Raw genomic sequence first — 25,606 nt, forward strand, 5'->3', positions numbered from 1 at the left:
GCAAACAGAACTGCAGTTCTGTAAATATAATGATTTATTGTGAAAAGCAGTTTATATCTTGCTTGGCATTATAAATATTTGAAGTAGTAACTAATGTGCCTGCTGGTCAGGCTTGAGTAGTATAAGCACCTCTTACCCTGGAGTACTGCAGCAGGAAAAAACTGCCTAAAGTAAATAGATTATGGTCTTATGGCCAAAGAGCAATTCTGCCATTCTTCTTCCTAAATGAAAAGTAAAATTAGGACACTGAAATCAAGGGACTGGCTGCTGAATCCTTTCTTTTCTGCCATTTGCTCACCCACAGACAAGCGAAAGGGAAACCATCAGTGCCATCCCAAGAAGAGACAAACTCTTCAAAGCCTACTGACTTCATTGGATTTAGCAGGGTGTAACTCTGCTTCGGATGGCTCTGCACATCTCCTTTTGCCTTATAAGCGGGGAAGGGAGCTTTAGAGGGAAGAGTAGACCAAACCAGCCTCTTGGCATCCTTTCATCCAGCAAGTAGATAGTGAGAACAGGTACATCTTGCAAAGATAGAATTAAAATTTTCAAAACATGGTGGTCATATTTTAATGACATTTTGGCCAAGGCAATGGTTAACTTTCCTTTTAACAGAATGACTTGAGGATAGACACTCATTCTTTCAGTCTCTGTACACAGAAAGCACACATTACCAAGAGCACTCCCTCCCAGATCTCAAAGTGGTACATGTGCATATAGAGGTAATACACTATCTGTTGTGTGTGGTGGACCAAAGTGGAGACCGGCTTATAATTATTCTAAATGCTCCAGAATACTGGCAACTAATGAGGCTTAGGTGGTCATGAAAGTCCTGCTGTTACCTAGATCATATAGAGAATTTGTACGTAGGATTTGTACATAGTAATAACTGGAGAAAGCATACAGACCTTGTGCACTTTTTTCTTTTTTAAGCTGCTAGTAGCGTTGTAATGATTTTTATATTTTGTTTTTCAGCCTTTGTTGTGTTTTTTTAATTAATTATAAAATGTGTTAATTACCAGTGGTACTATTTCCCAGCTGTGAATTAAAGAACTATTTAAAATGTGTTATCCCATTAGCGTTCAACCAGTACATTTAGTTCTATATGCAAAGATTTAAGCACAGCTTTACTTTCATCTTTTTTTTCCTATTTAATAATGGATACTGTTGCTTCAGTGTTTCGTAATCGTAAATGCTGTGGTATCCAAGTATTTAAAACATTTTGAAGATTTTCAGTTTTAAATTAAATTAAATTTCCCATGTGACTGATCTCTTGGAAATACCTCACCAAAATATGAAATCACAAAAATAGTTTTAAAGAAAGGCAGAAGAATGAGAAAATAAAAGTCCATATTCTTACCAAGAATGTAGAAATGATTCATGCTTCTTATTTTCTTCATTTCATTATGTATGAGATAAACCAAATAAATTATATTTGGGAATGGGGGAAGCATCTGTATGACTCTTCATATAATTTCTGAATTTGTTGGATAGTTGGCTCACTTTTACCTTTTTACTTGAAAATGTAATCAATTTAGGATTGGTTCATCTATAAGAACTAGCCTCTGGGCTTTTTCACACACATGACTTATTCCTGATTTTCTTAGCAGTCAATCCACAAGCACTGGAATTGGTTTGGGTATGATTCTACTGCATGTCTGCCCTCCTCAGGAATCTTACAGTTGTGGAGATGGTTCATTTTGTTCTGAACGTGCTTTAAATAATAAGGATTTTCAAGTAGGTTGGTAGGTCAATATAGTGGTATGAAAATGATGTTTAAAAATGATAGAAAGCAAAATTGGTTGAGGGGAGGAGTGGTTTGATGATGATGAATGTCATGTTACATGCCATCAAGTCGCCTCTGATCTCTGGCAACTCTATGAATGAAAAACCTCCAAAATGTCCTAAACAGACTTGCTCAGATCTTGCAAACTGGAGGACGTGGCTTCTTATATTGAGTCTAGCCATCTCATTTTAGGTCTTCCTCTTTTTCCTGCTGCCTTCCACTTTTTCTAGCATTATTGACTTTTCCAGAGAATCTTGTCTTCTCATGATGTGACCAAAGTACGATAGGCTCAGTTTGTCATTTTAGCTTCTCGGAAGAGTTTTAACAATTTTTTTTTTAATATTCAATTTATATACGGCTCTTCAAGACAACACCCACTCAGAGCGGTTTACAAAGTGTGTTATTATTATCCTTACAACAATAACTCTGTGAAGCAGGTGGGGATGAGAGAGCTCCAAGAAAATGTGACTTGATTTGATCTAGAACCCACTTATTTATCTTTTGGCCATTTACAGTATCTGCAAAACTCTCCTCTAGCACCGCATTTCAAATGAATCAATTTTCTTCCTGTCATCTTTCTTCATTGTCCAACTCTCACATCCATACATAGTGATGGGGAATACCATAGTTTGGATTATCTTGATCTTGCTCCCCAAAGAGACATCTTTATCTTTAATGATGTTTTCTAGTTCCCTCATAGCTGCTCTTCCAATTCTCAGCCTTCTTCTGATTTCTTGGTTGCAGTCTTCCTTTCGGTTGATGATTGAGCCAACGAAAAGAAAATCTTGAACAATTTCAATTTATCATTGTCAGCTTTAAAATTGATAATTTGATAAAATTGATTATAAATGTCCAGTCATCAAAAAGAGGATTGGAGGTGGGTGAGAGTGGGCGGGACAAATGAAACCAAAAGAAACATTATGCATGAGGAAAAAATTGAATCAAAATCAGCTTCTAGAAAAAGATTGGTGTAAAAATGATCTCAAAGGAACTGGAAGAAACCTGGGAAAATACCAAAAAAGCTGAAGTAAAAACTAAAGACAAAAAAAGTGTGTGGAAATTGGGATAAATCAAAGCTATATGGGGCCAGAACTAAAAGAAAAAACATAAGCCTCGTAACATAATAGAAATACACATTTGAGAAGAATAGTGAGAAATTTACATATAAGCATCCATAAAAGTTTTCCAAATATCTAATACGTTCATCTGCATTTGCGTCTATATGCTATGTATTTGAATATAGATACATTTATAAGGCCTTTTATCCATTGAATTATGAGAGGGTGGCCATTTGAGTAATATAAGTCCTTCAGCTACAGTAAGTGCATGGAGGATACAGATTAAATTTCAGGATACAGGTAGGTATTTTAAAAGTATGTAAACATCCTCAAAGATAAATGGGTATTCTAACACAAAATTAATCTGAGTAATAACTTCCTTCCAAAATGGTTCAATAACCAGACATAGCCAGAGTATATGCTAAAGAGATACATCCTGTAAACTACACCGCATACAATTAGACCCTGTTCTTAGTCTTTTACTATAAAGGTACTATGTTGTTCAGTATACCCTAAACATTTTTTTTTGCTGAATAAGTTGCAGCTTAAGATTTGTAGAAATAACAAGTACAGCATTTAAGGTGTATCCCACTGATTTGGCAAAATTGGGTAATCTAACACTTTATTCCATTTGTTCCTAAAATTCATATCATATTCATTAACCAACATAAAATATTTATAAACATATATGTAGGTTTTGTTTTTTGCATAGATTCAATAAGAGTTTTCAAAAATTCTGAAACATTCAGTGCTGCAGGGCAATGCTTGTATATCAACAACTGTTGTCGTTATAAATATTGCCATTCAGCTAAAGATGATAAATTATATCTAGACCTCAGGTATGAAAATGATAATAATTCAGTGTGGCGGAACAGTCCCACTGATCCATGAGCATTGCCCTTTCTTGCCCTCAAGTGTCTGGGATTAACCAGTGGCAGTCTGAGGGCCAAGCTACACATGACGAATGACACTTGAACAGCAAGTGTATTTCTCCCTGTTCACTTGCCCTCCACTCAGTCCACTTGCCGTTCAAGTGTCATTCGTCATGTGTAGCTTGGCCCTAAGTCTCTGCCTGGCACTTGGTGCCCCCTGTTACCAGAACTGCTCTTTATTATAATGGGGAATTAGCTGTAGCAGTCTGTAACTATTAATATTAAGCGAGGATCATAACCTATGTTTACGGAGGTCCCGATCCCAGACACTCTAGTGAAAAAGAGGCAGACAAGGAGTAAGGTCCAAACACGTGTATTGAGTGTAGCGTAAGCCTAGCTTGCACAATCATACAAGGAACATACAAGGTCTAAGAAATATAGAGTAGGAAATACAGAGACGTTCGCATTAGCGGGTTCCCAACGATGGTAAGGGAAATACTCACAATCCTGGAGCGAAGCAGAGACACGGCAGCGAGGGTGGCCCAATGCCAGCACTGGGACCACAGACGGACAGCAAGGAGGTCTGGATAGGGAATGGCCGAGGCACCGAGTGGTCTGGGAGACCAGCTTAAATACCCCAAAACGTACCCTGGGGCTGGTGCTGTACTTGGTGGTTCTCACAGATTAAAACAAAGGGTCTAATGGGCTACTGAATGGCTTGGATGGGCCACTTTGGTAATCAGATTGTGATAAGTGACACCTCAGGAAGAGGGGACAAAAGAGGGAGGGGGAAATCCAAGTGGGCTGAAAGGATGTTCCAGCGGACAGGGCTTGTCCTGATGTCATCAGCTTTGGAATGCGGAGGTTTCTTTGAGATGCATTCTTTAAGTGCTTGGGATGGTCGTCACTTAGTTCCTTCTCCGGGGCGGCTCCTAAGATATGCAGAGCGGGGCGAGGGGCTCTCGCTGCGGACGTGGTGTGCCCGCTTCACCGAAATGGCTTCTCAAAGCAGTCTTCTTCCCAGGGTCTTCTGGCTGCCTGAGAACATGGATGCCGGCTGGGCATAGCTGGGGCTGATTAGCAGGCTGCCCGGTAGCGAGGGCAAGCTCGGCGACCGACCCGCGGGAGGCTCCAGGTGGGAACTGACCAGGGAGCGCCTAGCCAGGCTCGCTGGAGGTTTCCCCGGCAGGCGCCCGGCTGCTAGCAGCGGCTTGGGCCCATATGAGGCAGGCTTCCATGGAGGCAGGGGGAACAACACTTAAAACACAGTCCAAAGCAGGGAACAGGCACGGTCCGTGGCAGATGGCAATGCAGGCACGGGGCATACTTGTAACACAGTCCAAACGCACACTGGGAAGTCCAGATACAGGGCAGGGCAGGGCTGCCCAGGAAAAGAGTCCTTTGTGCAGTTATCCAAACATGGAGTCAGGGAACTACACAGTCTATTGCAGCAGCAAGGTAATTGACACGCAGGCAGGAAACTGACACGTGTACCAGAACACACACGTGCAAAGCAGTCTTTGGTGTAGCAGTAAAACAGCAACGCAGGAAACTTTAGCACAGTTCATAGCAGGCTTCAAAGCAGGGGAGGGGGCCTACTTGGCAACACCCCCAACTCTTAGAAGAGCTTTCACTCCTTTTTCTTGTACCCACTGCCACTAGTTGACCTTTCTTGGATTTGCCCACCAGGGGGGCCAAGACTCCGCATTCCCTGGGCAGGCTTGCCTCTCTACGCTTTGCCTTGTGCCCAGTCTCCTGCTACCCAGCACCTTGTTACTTCAGGCACTGTGCTTGTGCACCACTGGAGGATCAACAAATTGCCAACAGACCATCTCCTTTCTGTGGCACCTGTTTTAAGCAGCATAGTTGAGCAGTTGAAGTCTGTGTAGTACAGAGAACAGCTACCAGCATTTAAGAATTTTAAAAGCATTTATTAAAGGGAAAAATGTTCACACTCATACTTTTTAAGTACAGCCCCAAAGCAAGCAAGGGAACTCAGAAGAAATCAGTAAAAACTCAATTCCTCTTTCCCTCCCTTTGTACATGCCTAACTTGGATCTTCTGTTAAGGCAGGCTCTACGTTATAAAAAGTTCCAGCTTACTGAGAAGTCTACACATACCTTGTAGTCCCAGCTTAGACCTCTCAACTCTCTACTTGACCAATGGCCACTGCCTGCAAGGAGCCTGCTCTCAGCTCCTTCAGCTTCCAGATCAAATTAAAGAGACCTTCCTCCCTGTGCCAGGAGATTTTATTCTACCCCATTGCCTGTTCCCTGGGCAGGTCTAAGGGGCAGATCAAAGACACTTTTCCTAGAAGTTCCAGGAAGAATCCACTCTGGTATTTTATTCCTACAAGTCTTTGTTTCCCAAATACACACCTAGATGGTTACACTTTTAGCAGAAAGTTTTCTGGCTGCTCATTTATCTTCAACCAGGTGGGCATCTGCATAACTAAAGACCCTGGGTAAAGCTTAGAAAACATCCCCCCCCCCCCAAGCTGACAACTAAGAGGGAGGAAACACTTTTTAAAACTACAGGTTTGAAGATTTTGGAACAATCCAAACCTACAAATAAAAAGCATTTCTCACCACTCATCATCATAACCTATCAGTTGATCCAAAGTAAAAATCCTCCTATTTGTCCAAGCCTTCCATTGAAAGGATTTCCTCCCAATTTTAAAATCTGAATCAGCTCATAATGTTAATTTAGCATGTGAAAATGGATCAAATTGACATTGTCGTGACATTATGTGCCATAGTTCTCTAACTGCAGAAATTACAGGAGGAACAAGATCTAGTTTAACATGAGTAGACCCTAATGCAGTTTTTTTAAAGGAGGTGTAATGTTTTTAAGTATGTGTGTTTCTTTAAATGCTTAGTGTGATACAGATGAAGAGTGGGGGTGTAAGAGAGGGATGAGTGAAACTGGTTGATGACTGAGAGCAGTGTTCCCACTATCGTGAGCACGTGAGCAATTGCTCACGGATTCTGACTCCTCCGCTCACAGATTCTCAGCTGTAGCTCACAGCTATTAACTCTCAGGTGGCCCCGCCCTCCCACTCAGCAGGTGCCAGCAGGTGGGCCCTATAGGGATGTAGCAGGGATGGAGCCTTGTCCTGCTTCTCTCCTTCCTTCCTGGCTGTGGCTGGCTTCGCCCTCAGGTTGGAGCCAGAGAGCAATTCCAGTTGCCACCAGCTCTCTAGCTGGGGAACAAAGCAGAGCCGAGCGATGGGGCCCAGCCTGACCCTGCTGTGATCCCCTCAGCCCCAGAGAGCAGAGGAGGTGACACAGCTGCTGCCATGGGGAAGGTGTCGTTTAACTTGGCCTTGGTGCAATAGGAGGCCAGAAAGAAGAAGGACGAGGAGGAGGGAGGAGAGCTGGGCCAGGTGCTCATTATGCCCACTGATGGCCACATGAGGAGGAGAAGACCATTGCGGTGCTGAAGGAGGCTGGTTGGACATTTCAAAGGCTCTTCCAAAGTGGCTTTTACAGCCTGAAATGCAGACTCGGCCAAGAACTGGATCTGGCTGCCCTGTCTCTGCAAGCCAAGCATCTCCATCTAAAATGAAATCAATGGACATAGACCAGAGTAACTCTGCATAGGATCGCGCTGTTGGGGGTTTATTTTAGTACAGCCGCTTTGGGGCTGGCTCTGGCTTGGCTCTCTTGTTTTCTTTTTTTAAGCCACATTCTTCTCTGCAGGCTCACAGGCTCACAGCCCTTCTTTGCCCTCCACCCCAAATCTGGATCTGAAGCTAAAGTGAGCCTCCAAGGACAGCTGTGCCTGACTTGCCTTCTCTCCTGCAGCAGAAGCCGAGGGAAGGCCTCCTTGTTCACAGTCTGTAGGTGCAGAATTAAACAGGAAGCCTTGAAGATTTTGCAAGGTTTGAGTCCAGTGGCACCTTAGAGACCAACAAGATTTTCAGGATATGAGCTTTTCAGAGTCAAAGCTCTCTTCTTCGGATACAAAGAAAAAGGAAACTTTCATTCTCAAAAGCTTATACCATGAAAATCTTGTTGGTCTCTAGGGTGCTACTGGACTCCAATCTTGCTGTTCTATTGCAGACCAAGACGGCTACCATGCCGAAAATTTTTTGGTGCCACAAAGTCTCCTCTTTCACTTTGTCCAAAACCAGTGGTTACTAAGGCGCCGGGTTTGCCATTCCTCAGCTTCTGTCTAAAATGAAAGGGGTAGATGAGTCACATTTTCTTTGTGACATGGAGAAGAATAGAGAGATACTGCATTTATGTATTTTGTAATTGTCTAAAGCACAATTGTTCCAAATGTTGTATGGTGTCAGATTTTCAGGTGCTTGTATAGGGTAATGGCTAACTGCCTGAGCTGAGAAATCCAAGTCAGAATCGCACCTGAACCACAAGAAAGCCAGTCAGCATGAATGTAAAACAAAAGTCAATTGGCACCTTAAAGACTAATTTTTATTTCAGTATGAGCTTTTGTGAGTCACTGCTCACTTCTTCAGATGTGGAAATCAAACTTAGAATCCTTCTTATGGGGCAGATTGGGCAGGGTGGGTATTAAGATCAAGGATGAATTCTGTCATGAGTCTTTCAAGTGCAGATTCATGTGGAAAAAGAAAACGTGAGAATGATTCTCAGGTTGATTTCCATACATATCTGAAGAAGTCACCACTGACTCACAAAAGCTCATCTTGAAATAATTGTGCTCGTCTTTAAGGTGCCGCTGGGTGTCTGCTTTATTTTGCAGCAGCAGACTAACACAGCTGCCCTTTCGTACTCAACATGAACATATCCATTTTTATACAGAAGTATATTCTGATTTTTGTGGCCCTTTCACCTAATGGGACTAGATGGTCTTGGACAACTGGTTTTGATTGTTAATTTGTTTTGATTGTAATCAAAATGTATTACATGGTTTTTGTTTTTGGATTCTACAGAGGCTAGAAATCAATTAGTTTAGACTGGAGTAACTTTGTACAGGATTATATTGTAAGTCTCTCCACCTACCTGCTGCAATCTTGTTGGAATACAGAAGCTAACGTGCCCAGGATGGGATGCAGACCTTAGCATGTGTTCTCAGATATATTTATCTTTGTATATTAAATAGATGGGAAGGAAAAGTATTAATAACTTTGCCTGAAGAGTAATGTAGTTTGATATTTAAAATCCATGTTTGAATGACTGCTTGAATTGTTGCTTCGAAGCAAGAAACAATACAAATTAAAGTAGCTTGTAGTTTGTTTCTATGTTTTGTATGTTTATTGACTGAATTTTTTTTTAAAGGAGGCGAGCTCAAAACTTTAATGAAAGTTGTTGTTTCAGCTCACAAAGTAGATTTTTAGCTCACAACACTGCGCAGCTTAGAGGGAACATTGACTGAGAGTGTGGGTGAAGTTGAGAAGTGTGACTGGAATGAAATCTAATCGGACAGTATCAGTACTCTAGGGTGGAGTGAACTGTAGTTTTTAGTTACTGAGTGGAGAGAAATGTTTCATTTGCATTCTGGTTTAGACAGGCAAGCTGTATGCAGCCTGAGAGTATCTATGTCTGGGTTCAGTTTCAATTTGTTCACTTTCAGCCATTTGACCGCAGCTGTCAGGCAGCAAAGAGGTTGAATAACAATGGGAGATAAGATTGCACCCTGTGGAATCCTGCTAGATTATTCCCACTCTGGAGATTGCTGATCTCCTAGTGCAACCCTTTGAGTCTGTTACACGAGAAACAATTTAAACCAACACATCCCTTGATACTTACTTCTGCCTCCAAATGCCTCAACAAGATGGCATGGTCTACTATATTAAAGGCTGCAGATGGATCCAGGAAGAGCAACAGAGAAGCCTCCACCTGATGAACCTGCTCTCAGAGGGAGGAGTGCAGCTCCCTCCACAATAAACAAAATATATTTTACTTCTAGTGTCAAGAGTTATTGACTGAATGTGTGCCTGTACTCCCAGAAACAAGCCCAGAGGCTGAAAAGTCTCAAACTAAAGGCATAACCCCCATGAGCCTGCTAGGAGCTTCAAGTGGCAGTAGGTTCAGCACTTGGGAATAGTAGCTGGGCTCTCAGGGTCTAGGCCTAGATGATCATGCAGGTCACAACATATTCTTACATAGGCTCAGTCACATAGATATATATAACTTTCTCAGACACACACAGTTTGCCTGCTTCGGATAGATCAATCTCTCACTTAAAAAGCTGATAAGATAAAACTTCTAACTGAAAGCATGAGTGAAAGGATGTTTTAGCCTGGCGCCTAAAAGAAATTAAGGTAGGTGCCAGGTGAGCCTCAAGGAGGTGGGCATTTCAAAGGGAAGGTGCTACCACAGAATATGCCCTGTCTCTAGTCACTACCTTTCTCTCCTCTAAAGGTGGAAGAGAAGAAAACAAGGATTGAGAGGCAGATCTTAACTGGCAGGGTGGATTGTATGGGAAGAGATAGTGCTTCAGGTATCCTGGCACCAAGCTGTCTACGCTCTTAAAGAAACAGCCCTTTGAATTGTGCCTGGAAACAGACAGGTAACCAGTGCAGACTTTTCAGCACAGGTGTGGTAGGGATCCCAGGTCCCCTGGTAGGCATGGTGCGTTAGCGTTCTTTATACTATGGTTTTAAATTGTAAGCGACCTCAAACAGGATTCTGAAGAGGCAGCACAGAAATATTCTGAATAAATTCAAGTCTGATACATTAAAGTTTTTTATTTGAGGGAAATTTTCTCTCCACGGCAGCACTTTCACACTTATACACACTGATGTTATTTTTCTCATGCAAGAGAATGGGAAAGCCTGTAAGCAGAACATCAGAATCATTAACTCTTTTCCTCTCTGAGGTAAAATTACTTGTCTCTAGGAACAGTATACTTCCATGTTCTTAACATCTAATTTCCAAATATCATAGGTAGGATTTGCAACCTTGGAGCATTCTTTGTGCTAAAGCTGGACGATACAGCTGTCCCATTAGAAGACAAATTGGTTAGAAGCTTCATATTTGAATTAGCTCTCAAACTGGGTGAAGATCAGCATTTGGAACTAACAATATATGAAATTGTGGAAACCATTCATCTAAAAATCTGTAGAGCTTCAGTGCATGCACAGAGTTAGTGTGTACGTTGGACCTGCTACCTAAATTCCAAAACTGTTGGGGTTGAGAAATAAAAGCAAGCTGAAGATGAAGTAGCTTTCAATTATTCTTTCTCCTCTTCCTCCCACATTGCTGCTGTCACTGTTCCTTATTGAGAATGTTGTAGGATTATATAATGACTTCAGTAGGTTGATGGGTTATTCAGAAGTTCTGAGATCTCTTTATTCCATAGCTCCATTAAAGGGACTGTCACAAATTGCATTGTGTATAAAAATCCATGAGCCTTCCACTTTCACAGAATAGATACAGTCTATAAAACTAGTGTAGTATAAGTTTTAATTGTACCCAGTGAATGGTAGCTAGTTTTTATGACCACACTTATGAGGAATGGAAATATTCCATCAGGAGTGCACGCTGTCAAATTCCTGTACTAAAACTGAAGCACTCTAATTTAATGCAGTGAGTTAATGCATCCCTACTTTTACTCAGAGGATAGTATACGGAAGGCTTCAGCAGAGCGAGCCTTTTTAATAGAACCACGCTGTGACTCACATCCAACCCCAGTATATTTCACAGTATGTGTTCACTAAAACATGGGAGGATGGCCTAGAATTCTACAACAGTAAAAATTGCTCTTCCTGGTACTTGCTGAATTACCAAGTGGCAAGTGGGTGAGGTGTGCCTGAAACTCTTTTTTGTGTATGTGATTTTGTTCCTAGTACTGAATATTCATATAACAAAACCCTGATTTGGTATAAGCAAGAACCCTTCTTTAAAATATCACCCAAGTTTGAAAGTAATGCTGGGAACTGACTGGTTGTGGACTGTTACTTGTAGTAAAATATAGTTCCCTATATTTATGATTTTTGTGGAAAACATATAATGTACAGATGTCACATGTGTGCACATGTTTACATATTGGCTGTAAGAAACATTGGTGCAATAAAAATAGTCAGCTCAGACCTTGTGTTGCTTGATAGCAGCCTCAAGTGCAAGTCTAAGCAGAGATACACCTTCTGATCTCTTTTTTTTTTTTGAAAAATTTTTATTGGGTTAGAACATTTTTATTTTTACATTACAGTCAATTTCCCCCTAATTTTTCGTTTCTAACCCCCTCCCTTTCCCCCCCTTTTGTTGACTTCCAACAGCTTTCCCACCCTCTGTCCCTTTTCCCTTACTTCTACTAAGTTCCTCTGTCTAAAACAGATATACATTCTCCATTATATTAAGCAGTACATCTTTAACTCCTTTACTTATTATACACCCAAACTATACGTCTTTAGATAAACAATTTATCCCATTTTCCCGTTTTGAGTAATTCTATATAAACCTATATATCATAAACCATAAAAATTTCCCACATTTAAATCAAACAATTTGATTTGTTCTCTATATATTACTCATTTCAACTTTTTATGGTAATTCTATATAACTCCTCAGATACTCAATCAATTTAACTCTTCTATACATTCAGTTTGGTGCATATAAATCTTGTCAAAGAAAGAAAATATTGTTAGTTAGTCAATCCTCATGTTTAAACCTTATCATTAATTATTCTCTATCAGTTGACCTATACATATCTATATATATCTCAATCAATTAATCTAACTGCTTATAAATTCACATTTCTCTTCCTCCCCCGGTAAAGTCACCCCTCTCTTTTATACTTTTATTATATTTCAGTAGTTCTCAAACTGCCACAGTTTTCCTCCCACCTCCCATTTCTTCTCCAGGTATTGTTTCAGCTTCTCCCAGTCTGTGTTGAACTGCCCTGAGTCCAGATCTCTCAGTTTTCTTGTCATCTTGTCCATTTCAGCCATATACAGCAATTTGTAGATCCAATCTTCAATAGTTGGTACTTCTTGTACTTTCCATTTCTGCGCATACAAAAGTCTAGCTGCTGCAGTCATATAAAAAATCAACGTCCTATGATGGGCTGGAATTCCCTCCATTCCCAGGTTTAGCAGCAGGAGTTCTGGGTTCTTATTTATTTGAAACTGTAAAATTTCACTCATTTCTCTTATTATTTCCCCCCAGAACTGCCTAGCTACCTCACACGACCACCACATATGATAGAGGGAGCCCTCATGTTTCTTACATTTCCAGCATTTATTAGAAGTATTCAAGTTCCCTAGCGCAATCTTCTTTGGTGTCATGTACCAACGATAGATCATTTTGAAAATGTTCTCTTTAATATTGATACATGTCGTTGTCTTCATTGTAGTTTTCCACAAGTATTCCCATGCCTCCATTGTTATTTCTTTATTGAAATTTATAGCCCATTTCACCATCTGTGTTTTAACTATCTCATCCTCAGTATACCATTTCAGCAATACTTGGTATACCTTGGATATTCTTTTCTTGTCTTCTTTAAGAAGGGTCTGCTCTAGTTCCGAGTTCTCTGTTCGTATGCCCCCTTTTGCAAAGTCTGAGTTGTATAAGTCTCTAATCTGTCTATACTGGAACCAATCATAGTTAGGTGATAGTTCCTCTTGCGTCTTTATTCTAAGTTTAGATACTTCAATCTTAGTTATTTCTTTGTACGTTAAACATTGTTGTACATTATCCACAGCTCTCGGATCTATCACCTCATATGGAACCACCCACAAGGGGGTTCCTTCTTGTAGGTAGGTTCTATACTTCTTCCAGATTGTAAATAGACTTCTCCTTACAAAATGATGCAGGAACATCGAGTTGACCTTTACTTTGTCATGCCATAGGTATGCGTGCCATCCAAAAATTTTTTTATATCCCTCTAGGGCTAATAGTTTCTTATTCTTTAATGTCATCCACTCTTTTAGCCAAACTAGGCAGATTGCATCATGGTAAAGTCTCAGATTGGGCAGTTGCATTCCGCCTCTCTCCTTTGCATCTTGTAAAACTTTTACTTTCACTCGAGGCTTCTTGCCTGCCCAAACAAAATCTGATATTTTCCTCTGCCATTTTTCAAATTGTTTAGAGTCTCTGATGGTTGGTATTGTCTGTAACAAAAACATTACTCTTGGTAACACATTCATCTTAACTGCTGCAATCCTGCCCAACCATGACAGGTTCAATCTATTCCATTTGATCAAGTCTCTCTCTATCTGAGTCCATAATTTTTCATAATTATTCTTGAACAAATCTATATTTTTTGCAGTCAGCTCAACTCCCAGGTATTTCACCTTACTAGTTACTTCACAATCCGTTGTTTCCATTAACAATTGTTGTTTCTGCTTAGTCATGTTTTTGCATAATATCTTTGACTTCTTTTTGTTAATGAAGAAACCTGCCAAGTCTCCAAACTCCTTGATCTTGTCTATCACTTTTGGCATGTTCTCCAGTGGGTCTTCTACAATTAACATTATGTCGTCTGCAAATGCTCTGACCTTATATGAATAGTCCTTTATTTTTATTCCTCGTATTTCCTCATCTTGTCGGATTTGTATCATCAGAATCTCCAATACTAAAATGAACAACAATGGAGATAACGGGCAACCTTGTCTTGTTCCTTTACTAATCGTCAATTTCTTGGTCAGTTCATCATTCACTACAATTGCTGCAGTCTGGTCTCTATAGATTTCCTTGATTGCTCTGACGAATCTTTCTCCCAGTTGTAGCTTTTCCATAGTGGCAAACATAAAGTCCCAGTTTAAATTGTCAAACGCTTTTTCAGCGTCTACAAAGAAGAAACCAACCTCTTTGTCACAACGCTTGTCGTAGTATACACCTTCTGATCTCAATGAAGTTAATAAGCGTACACCTGTGGGCTTGCACACTCCTTTGCCCTTTCTACCTACCCTTTCTTTCCTCGTGACTCATGTGCACATTCCCTTCTGTCACGGACTCATCAAGGAGCTTGGGAGTGGAGATCAAGAGCAAAACAGACTTCTGGGGAGCAAGAGCCTTACCTTCCATGGTAATGAGCTGCCACCGATCCCTCATGACTAACACTAAGCTTAGAGACCAAGGAACAGAGTCGCCAGCCCTTGCAAGAAGTCAGTCCTGCAAGGTAGGATGCTTGCAGGTTTTGTTCCACAAAAATAATAATTTGGTAGCAGAAGCCAAATAGGCCAAAGTACTAGGTTCAGACTGAAGCCTCCAAACCCAAATAACAGAAGTATAATAATGTTTATTAAATAATTGGGCAAAAGATTACAAATATAGAAATTGTGCAAGACAGGAAAGAAAATAATAAAAGCTAAAGACCTACTCTAAAATACTGTATAGACTTTGATTGCCTCACCCAGATGTTACCTCTCAAGTAACAAAAGTCCAACAGCACTCCAAAGTCCAGGAACAAAAGGCTTGGAGCTGACATTCCCAAGCGTAAGATGGCTTGTAAGCAACAATTGAACTACAAACAGCACAGAACAAAATGAAGACTCTTGCTTTATGACAGGCTGCTCACAGCATGACCTTATCCTGCTTGACCACTCAGTGGTGTTACTAAGACAAGTGACCTTGAGCTAATGAGATGGAATGCAAGTAGAGAGCCTTCCTCCTGGTTTCTAGCCTTGAAGCCCTCTCATGCCCATAATCTCTTCCGCACCTGAGTGCCTTAGTTTCATCTCCTTATCTCTCTGGGAAATGGCTAACTCAGAGCTTCAGGAAGTTTCTGGTGCATCTACAATAGTTGTTTTGATGAATTACCATAATTTATTCACAGTGTTGTGGAGAATGAAAGATATCACCAAACCATTGAAGGCTGTTGTTTGCATTCAAACCTGGGTTTGGTGATATTTTTGTAGTCAGTTGTTTTCCATTGTATCACTTATGAATGATGAATTGAAAGTACTCCACGGTACAAAGTGGGCCATAACAATTTTTCTCATCCTATTAACCATTTCCTACAAACTCTAATATTTCACAAAATGTACTCCATTCTTCTCTGACAGGGGCATTGAGTGGACAAGCTTGAGCGGCTTCCTTTCTTTTGCCACATCAACACCGAATAATCTGGGGCTAGTAAGAAACGAACTGCAGTTAGTTGATCTTCCTACAGGTAACTATATTATGAAACATACCTATTGGTGACAAGATAGATAAAAAATGACATCTGTGACTGTTGGTTTGTACAGAATCCACTCTGTTGACTAGCTCTCTTCAAATAGCAAAGATTGAATAACTGCATGGAATGTCTAATTTTTTTAATTGGAATTCAAAACATTCAGGGCAATCATATCTCTACAAGCTGACTGAAGAGTCTCATCATGAATAATCTTTCAAGCGTAAATAGGAAGAAAATACTATTATTAGCAAGAAATTGAGCACTATTAAAATTGTTTACATTTTAACTTCAACTGAAAAATATATATATATATGGTGCTGGTCTGATAATTCAGTTAACACAAGAGTTTTTCAAGTTTTATGAAATCTTACTTTCATTCTAAACATGCTAACATTTACACATCTTACCCCTTTTGCTGTGGGATATTCCCCTAGCTCCTGCTGCCCCTGCACTGCTTCTTGCCTGCCTACACATACTATTTCTGTCTGAGTTTAAAGGGGTGTACAGGGTTCTCCTCATCCCTTTTTATCCTTACAACAACAACTCTTAAGGGTAGCCCAAGGTTACCCACTGAATTGTTCAAGTCTGGATATGGATTTGAACTTGGCTTTCTTCAGTCCTGAACCTTAAATTATTCTTCTGAGATATTCCTCTAGTGCCTGTGATAAACTCCCAGGAAGGAGGAAACTGTAGCTTGTCTGTATCTGACAGATTTAACAGTGTTATTCAAAACTAGCAACAGGAAGCCTCCAGTGTAATGACAAATGCATAGATTCATCATGAAGGTGGTACATGCACTTGTGTCTTCAGAGAATCAGGCTGTTTCTCTGGTCAGTTTCCTAGGACTTTCCTAGGAATAGCTTGTATGATCAAGGCACCTTAGAGGATTTCAGTAATAAGCACTTACTGTTCAGCTGTTGCTATCTTGAACAGATTGAGTTAGCAGAGCAATGGAGAATCTTATTTTTCCTTAATTAAAAGAGTGCTTGAAAATTCCAGTAAAATATGGTTTGACATTGCAAGTGATATCCTTGTGGGAGTCTGAGTTGAAAAGTGATATGTAATGGGATGGGTGGAAGTGGAACTAAAACTCTAGTAATGCTTCCCATTGGGCACTGGGTTCTGAATTTACAATGTAGAATTGAGAAGATGAAATGTAAGATGATCATTGTCTTGTAAGAAGTAGAATATTTGACAGGTTAATTACAGCAGCTTAGCTTGTGTGGGTTATGCCTTTTGTGTATTTCTTGCGTATTAGGTAGGAGCATTGCATTTCGTGGGGAACGAGGCACTGATGAGCCAGCCATTGAAATGATAAAGGTATCTCACTTGAAGTAAGTAGATTATCCTGGAATAACTTGATATGTTATCTTGTATTGAATTATACTAGGAGCCTTGTGGCAAGCAAGAATAATCCAGTACAAAGAACTGTATACAGAGGGATGACAGTTGAGTAAACATTACTGAAAGTGTTGGTTTGCCATTCAGATATCCTGTACGCCCATGAAGGCTGTACTTGTGCATAAGGATAGAAGTTATCACTGTAATATTGTATCTTCTCTTCCTTTTCTCCAAGGGATAGTATTGCTTCAAAAATTACTTTTTGTTGCTTCTCGCACTTGCAGACTACCTGGTATCAAGGCTCACTCAAAGGCAGTAACTGCACACTATAGCAGACTCATAAAAGCAGCAGCCTTCCTTCATTAGCCCAAGGCCATATAGCAAAAATAAGAAGCTAAATTTCATATTTTAGTGGAATGTTTTATTTATTAAAAAATATTTATTGTTTAATTAGTGTAATTTTTTGTCAATTCTAAACTTGCTTTAATAATCTAAGAACACAAAATACACAGCATATAGTTTTGTATGTTCATAACAATATAAGTTATTGTATGGTTTTTAAAAGACTCAATGCTTCAGCTTTATGTATAATGTTAGATGAATCTGCAGGCTGATGCACCTGAACAGCCACATTCTGTGCACATATGTATATGGTATCTGAACGTCTTAGGTAGTCTGTGTGAATTCAGAGACCAATGAAGAAGTAACTATGTATAGGACTGCAGTTGAAATCATCAAGCTTCAGTTTACCCTGAAGTCCCAATATGCCTGGCGTAGGAAGAAAAGAAAAGCTTCCCCTTCCCCAGTTTTCACACACTCACACTCCGCTCTCACATCTCTAAGCAACGCACATGAAATTATGTCCTTATACTTGCAGTTCTAAGAACACTTTCCTGGCAATAAACACCTTTAAATAAACTGGATCTTACTTCTGAGGATTGTTCCCTACATTACAGTGGGAGGGAAAGAGAGAGAGAGAAGCCTTCCCCTCCCTCCTAGCTTCACACCTCTGGGGCAAACAAATGATGTCATTATTTTATAGTGTTCTCACCTATGAAAGAAGTGGCCAGTTAACTGAAGCAGGTGGCAGGGAAACGTATGGCCTAGATGTCACATCATGTGTGTTGCCTTACTAAATTTTAGTGAATGAGAGATATACAGCAGGGTTTTGGTGGCAGCCAGGCCATAATATGCATTTTGCCTGCTAAAGTTCTTATTCTGTTGTACAGTTTCTATTCATTTGTGTTGGCACTGGAGAATTTCCCAGTGCCCTGTGTTTCTAACTAATAAAACAGTGCTCTCTCCTTTTTTATTTTCAGGCAGTATTTGGCAGTTGTATTTAAAGATAAACCTTTGGAACTATGGGATATCAGGACGTGTACCCTTCTGAGAGAAATGTCCAAAAACTTTCCTACAATCACTGCTTTGGTAAACAGCTTTGTTTGTTGCATTCTTCTTTCACAGAATTCAAGGTAATATACAAAGAATTCCAGGTACCGACCAGGTCTAGTCCTGCATAGTGTCAACATTGTGTTTGCAGTATCATGTGCCCCCAAATTCTACCTTAGTATATCCTATCAGCTTATTATCAAAAGTACAGTCTAAACTTTGCATGATTTGAAAGGGAGCTATTTGCTTCTGGATTTATTTATGGGATATATTTCCTTTGGTTCCTTTCACTTACTGTTCCTCTTAATATAAGCAAGCAAGAAAGTGAAAGGGACCGGATTCAAATATTGTTCCCTTTCATAAGAAATATTTTGCTTGTGCCAATAAATCTGTCTGGAGTTGAAAAATAACCCCTAAAAATGAAAAGTTATAAATTATATCATGTTATACATCCTCTTCTCCCAGGAATGGTCACCTTCGCATAACCTGAAGAGCTTAAGAAAGAAGCAGCTTGCAGCCCGTGAAGCTATGGCCCGGCAAACTGTATCTGATACTACTGAACTTAGCACTTTAGAATCTTCCATGATTAGGTATCAATGCTATTCTAGTGAGAAATCACATCTGCTTTTCAGTAGGGTGCTGTCTTGCCAAAGGTTACACTTAATAGCTTTGTGAGTTTTCAGATGAATTGAAATGAAATATTCATCCATGCTGGGATTTTTGAATTCCCTTTGCTGTCTGAGAGAAACATAAGGAAAAAGACAAAGCATGGGCCAGAATCAGACTCCCAGTATTACTGTCATATGTAAATTTATGTCAAGTTTATTTGAGTGCCCCTGTGTAGGACAACCATACTGTAAATAAGCCAGTAAATATTACTCAAGGCAAAAACCACAAGACTTTTTTTTAGTGATCAGTTGCTATAATATTCATGTGTGCCTAGAGTACAGTGGAATGGATCATTGAGCAGAAGTATGTGGGATCCTTTCTGCATTTCCCTTTTCTCTGCAGTCCCATCCAATTACAGAAAATTTGGCTGTGGGATCATGCAGATGGGGGGACAAAATCACCCTGCTTTTTGCATCAACGGAGCTGGTGCTTGCAGAAGAGGGGAACAGGATATGCATGTCAAATTGTGCCCTTTTCCGTCCCAATTTCAGTCCTCCCCAAAACTCTTGGTTGTTAGTCCACGTGGGTCATGCACCCCTCAAAATCAAATTTCTCAAGGACATCTAGGTCTGCTGAGAGACAAAACACAGGAAAGGTCTGCAGCCTGAAAGATTACAGGATCCAGCCCCATTGTGGTTGACATGCTTGTATGTATGGTCACTTGTAGTTTGCTCCAAAGGGACCTAAATTCTGTGTCAAGAACCAAAATCTGTTTTGAAAAGCTAATGCAAAGTGTTTGCATAAATTATTTCATTGGGGATTTGCAGAATTTGGAATATTTTTAAAGATTTGGTTGCATATGAGATACAGGAGGGGAAGCAGGTGATCGATTCATTCTCTTAAACAAAGATTATCTTTGAGGTTCCCTTTCATTGTATTGGTAGACATTCACCTGAATTCAACAACTCCTTTCTTTCATGCCATGGCTTTCCCATTCATTTTTAAATGGAGATAGATTCTGTACACATCTATTCCTGACAAGTGTGCATGAAAGTCCTTGTGCACAAGAATTCCATACTCATGTTGGAATTTCTGGAGAGCTTTGATGCAGACTAAGTCAGTGTACACTTTCTAGATTTTCCCTATAAACACATGTATAAGAAACTTATTTGTAAAACATAGCTGCTTCAGATACTAAATTGATTTGTGACCTCATTTAATATGGAATGGCATGAATGGAAGTACACAGCTGTGGCAAGCTGCAGTAAAGTTTTGTAGTAGCTTCTTTGGCTCCTAGTCCATATATTTAAGCCACTTTGTTTTGTGGTTGAAAGCCTCATGTTCAGACACAATACTTTCCCCATTTATTTATGTAAATAATATGACTGGATCTGAGTTATTAATAAATAAAATCATTGTTTTTTCTTCCAAGCTTATTACAGGAAGCTGAGAGCAAGTCTGAACTGAGCCAGAACATTTCTGCTAGAGAGCACTTTGTGTTTACAGATACTGATGGACAAGTTTATCACTTGACAGTAGAAGGGAATTCTGTCAAAGACAGTGCAAGAATTCCCCCTGATGTGAGTTCATTAACAATTTATCATAACATATGAGGCAAACATTGTTGGTATAATCCAATCATTCCAGTGTCCATGCAATAACTACATACATGGAAGTTGATATCCACCATAAGAGAACTGTTTGTATTTATTGATTTAGCATTCCCATACATGCGTGGTGATTTGGACTATGCCAGTGATCTGTGACAACAGCGTTCTGAAGTTCAGCCCGCTTGCTATGTTGGCCTGCACTACCACCAGTGTGGTTGCTCTGGAAATGATGAGGGTTCCAGGATGTGCTGTTTCATATGCCTTCCATTTACAGAAGCATGCCTAGATATGATTTATCTTTGAAGTCAGAGTTATGTAAGTGAAATGCTGACATCCTGTGGTTATGTAACTTCATTGTTAGATTTTTTTATTGTTATAAATTACATTTTTAACCACATATTTGGACCATTTCCACCACTTTTTACCAGTTCTAAGGATGCAAAACTTGAAATAACAATGTCTTGGATCCAATGGATTCCATGGATATTCCAGCCTTTGCCATTGAACATGATTCCTGTTTGGTTAGCACTTCCACTTGTGCTAAGGTCTATTTGAATTCCATTGGTCTTGCACAAATAGAAGTTCTAGAGAAAGAAGCATGCTCCCTGGTAGATGCTAATGCAGAGAGACTTCATCCATAGGCTTCAAGCCACAGTCAAGGTTTTTTTTCAGTTCAGATGACTTTAAATATTTTCAAATAGAACAAAAATGTATTTAAAAATTTTTGAAGCATAAGAATATGCAAAACATATTGGTGTGTTCTACACTCACAATAGGTTTTCTAGGTATTTAATCCACAAGGATCAAATCTGCTTTGGGCCTCTGTGATTCCCCACTTGAGGGAGTTGAACTGAAGTGATGTCTGTTTATTTTTTCTGCACTAGAAAAAAATTCTCTGTTTCTGCTGCGGGGCTTTTTGTTTCATCAGTTGATCAGCCAAGGACTCGTCATTTCACTCTGCTGATTGACTGAGGACTTTCCAGTTGACCGGCTGAGGAAACTTGGAAGGGTTTTTTTAAAATGCACAAACATTGCAAAGTTGCAACATTATTGTTTTTAAAAAAATTACAAAGGGATTTACTTGTTACTGCTGAGGTTAATGTGCACATACAATACACTTTTTAGTCCATTCTTAAAATTTCTCTTAACCATATTGCAGCTAATAGGTTTAGGAAACTTGCATTTTTTTTCCTGCACCAGTGTTGCAATGTTGTGGTTTAAAAAAAATTAAAAAGAAAAAAAATGAATTGGTTGCTGATCAACCAATTAGGACACTGTGTAATAAAAGGAAGAGTGAAGGCCAGGTCCAGGTCCAGGCCTCATACCAAAGGAAGCATTCTGAACTTCAAAAAAGCCCTGGTTTGACTTTGCTTGAAACAAAACATCATGATACGCATGCAGGGAGAAAATTTGTACAAAACCTGGGAGGAAATCGACTTTGCAGTTGATGCAGCCTTTCACCATGCAAAACGCACCATGCAGAACTGGGAAGCAGTTTGGAGACAGCCAGTGTAACCCTAGACAGAGTTACTCCAGTCTAATCCCAGTGAAATCAGTGGGCTTAGACTGGAGGAACTCTGCTTAGGATTGCACTGTGAATCAGAGTATTTTGACCGTACATGCAGAACACTGGAGAGAAATCAATGCAGTATGGGGACAGAACTGACAAAAAAGCCCAGTGCGGAAAAAGCCATTGTACAGCTGTTGATTTCTAGAATTTCTGTAACTTCTAAGTAACATAAAGATCCCCTTTGGCTGCTTTCTGCCTTAATTGACATATTTGACAGGAAACCGTTTCACCTTAGGAACCTTATGTATATTGTAAAGTTCTTGGGTTACTGAAGGAAAGACATGAAGTTACTCTTGGAATAGTGCAATGGAGAAAACTAGCTTTGGGCATTTGTACTCTAAATGATTAATGTTTGGCTTCTAATACCCCTATATTGGAAAGTCTCCATTTGGCTCTTTTCATTCCTTAAAAATTAAAGCATCTTTAACTAGAAGCTTATTCGCTTTGTGTTATCCTTCTCTCTTTGAATAGTCCAGCAATCAAGATATTTCAAAAGTCATTCTGTTCAAGCTGCCAGGGTGTGTGTCCTCAGAGATAATGCTAGCTTTCACAAAGAGCAGCCATGTATTAAGCATCTAGCCTGTGCTGGTTTTAGTAAATATCTTAAAGCAGATAGTGTGTGTTGCAGAGATAAGAAAAATAGCTTCAAATATGTTTTAAATGTTCTGAACCTTTTCCTTGGTTTAATAGAGTATTCTCTCTTGTTACGTATATGAATACAGACTTTAGAAATGCTGGGAAGGTTTAAGCCTTCTTTTTTGTGATGGCTATTGGTTAAAGAAGAGGTTTAGTGAACTCATAAATACATTGGCTTTACACCCTATAGGGGAGGTGGTATGTGCATACACAGGCACATATGAAATGAGAGCATTGAAGTCCCGTCATGATTAAATCAGCGTATTTGCTGGATTGGAAGCCCACCGATTGTGCTAGGAGCTATTGGTGGTTAGTGGCATGAGGGTCAAATAATATATGCACAGTAATGCATTTTGTTTGTTTTGATATCATAATGAAATAGATCGGACATGTTTTCCGCTGGCAGACACTTCTGACAGCAGAAAAGGAAGGACAATGTTTTCTGATTTCTCCCCTCGCCCCCTGCCAGTTTCCACTTCAGCACCCATGACTGGGCATGGTCCTGGGCATGACTTCAGGTGGAATAACAGAGTACAGTAGGAGGCAGGGAGGAGGTTCTCTTCCATGAGTACTGCTCCTCTTGTGCTAGATAGGGTTCACCTCAATGTACAGAACAGTACATGCTGTTAAACAAAAGAAAATTCTGTTCTCAGTCTGTATTAATGTGACTTGTATTTCTTGTATTACTGATAAAATTGGTTTGTTAAAGTCCAGGTTTACAGATAGTGTTCCAAACGTTTGTCATATTGCCTTAAATAACTGTTTATTGTATAGTTATTTATAAATAACTATGAATTGTATTGTTTGGTATAATCTCTACTTTTGACATTTTTGTAGGGCAGTATGGGCAGCATTACATGCATTGCATGGAAAGGTGATACCTTGGTTCTTGGAGATGTTGATGGAAATCTGAACTTCTGGGATTTAAAAGCCAGAGTGTCTAGGTAGGAATTAGCATATAACAAGTGGCGGACCCACAAGGACTTGTGGGGGTCGGGTGGAGGGATCTCATTTTCCCTTTCCCTAGAAGTCCTCATAGCTTCTCCCCATCTCCTGCTTCCTTTTCTCCTTCCCACCCACCAGCCAACCTATGTTTATCTGCTCCCTTGTCTTCAGCTTTCCTTCATTCCCTCCCCCTGGCAGCCACTACCTGGGAAAACTACGATGAAGTAGTGTTGTTCTGATCACTGAGCTGAGCCCATTTTGCGGTTGGGAACTGCAAGGACTTGCGGGGGGCACCTAATTTTCTCCTTAAATCCCTGTCTCCACACTTTCCTCTTCCCCTCCTCCTGGCAACCCCCATACCTTCACCTTCCTCACCAACCAACCATCTTAAGCTATATTTATTTACATCATTTATACCACCTTTCTCCACAACAGAAACCCAAAGTAGTTTACATCATTTCCCTCTCCTCCACTGTATCCTCACAACTAGTGAGGTAGGTTGTGCTGAGAGATAGAGACTGACCCAGGGTTAACCAGTAAGCTTCCATGGCAGAGTGGGAGTATGAACCTGAAATTCTAACCACTACATAACATTGGCTTTTTGTGGTGGCTGTTGTTGAATAGTAAGCAGATGGGCCTGGGTGAGTCATAGAACTTGGTTGGTAGTTGCTGTCAGGCTTGGTCCCAATGAGTCCTTCCTCAAAGCCCAAAACAGCCTGCAAGGGGCCCTGTCCTCTCTCCCTGCCCTTTATACCCTTTACTGCCTTTTATTGACAGAAACCAAGATATGGATACTGGCGATACTGTTGTGTGGTTCTCTAGCAATGACCTGCAAGAACTGTTTCTATTACTTGGGGAGTGTATTTTTGTTTTGTATTTCAGATTTTTCTGCCAACCTGGGGCTTTTCTGTTTTGTCTGTTCATGGCTCCAGTGTCCATATTTAATTATCCACAGAGTTGGCCATGTTGAGAATTAGATATATTGGTGGAACTCTCTGTCTGATAAAACCAGGGCCTGGCAGGATTTATTATCCTTCCGCTGGGCCTGTATGACAGAGATGTTCTGCCAGGCATCTGGCAGAGGCTAGGCTGGGCCCCCGCCAGCCATACTTTACTTGACTTGAAAAGATAGGTCCACCACCCTATATATATCTATAGATATGGATATATGGGCCACGTCTGAAATGAAGTAACTCTTCCATCACCATCTGAGGGGAAGTTTTTATTGTATGTAGTGTTTTAAATTTTATTGTAATGTTTTATCTGCTTTTATGTATTTTTATGTAAATTAAAATGTTGTGTTCTGCCTTGAGCCCACTCGGTGGGGAAGGTGGACTAAAAATCTAATATAATAAATAAATAAATAAATATTGGTTACAGCATGATATAATTCAAATGTTACTCATGCCTAGAAGGGTTATTTTTTTTTTAATGTGAAGTGACATCTGTTGTGCTTGGGCAATTTTTAACTATACAAAAAGTACTTAGATAAAACATTATATGGCACACGTTCAAATGTTCTGGCACATCTAAAAATGGTCAGCGTTTGACACAGAATTAACTTATCATGCAAAATAACGACTCTTGATACAAATGTGGTTTAATTTGCGGGATTGTGTTTGAAATCACTTTGTACTTTGCTGCCAAAGTACATCTAAAGTAGAATATGAGACTGTGTTCTGTTTTTAAGGTGCAATATGAGACCACTGTATCTTTAAAACAAACACTTCCATTTACTGGAACAT

The 25,606-nt window shown here is 39.9% G+C and overlaps 1 protein-coding gene across 1 annotated transcript in view; it reads left to right on the forward strand.

Moving 5' to 3' along the window:
* Nucleotides 1–25,606, forward strand: part of WDR11 (WD repeat domain 11) — a 90,240-nt gene that overhangs the window by 38,167 nt on the left and 26,467 nt on the right. Inside the window, exons 12-17 of the mRNA XM_054983063.1 lie at nucleotides 15,649–15,755; nucleotides 17,020–17,095; nucleotides 18,422–18,530; nucleotides 18,957–19,081; nucleotides 20,533–20,680; nucleotides 23,754–23,860. Of these exons, the coding sequence (XP_054839038.1) occupies nucleotides 15,649–15,755; nucleotides 17,020–17,095; nucleotides 18,422–18,530; nucleotides 18,957–19,081; nucleotides 20,533–20,680; nucleotides 23,754–23,860 (672 nt within the window). The remainder of the gene's footprint in view (nucleotides 1–15,648; nucleotides 15,756–17,019; nucleotides 17,096–18,421; nucleotides 18,531–18,956; nucleotides 19,082–20,532; nucleotides 20,681–23,753; nucleotides 23,861–25,606) is intronic.

Source organism: Eublepharis macularius, chromosome 6 (assembly GCF_028583425.1).
Source record: "Eublepharis macularius isolate TG4126 chromosome 6, MPM_Emac_v1.0, whole genome shotgun sequence".
In the NCBI taxonomy this organism is placed as follows: Eukaryota; Metazoa; Chordata; class Lepidosauria; order Squamata; family Eublepharidae; genus Eublepharis; species Eublepharis macularius.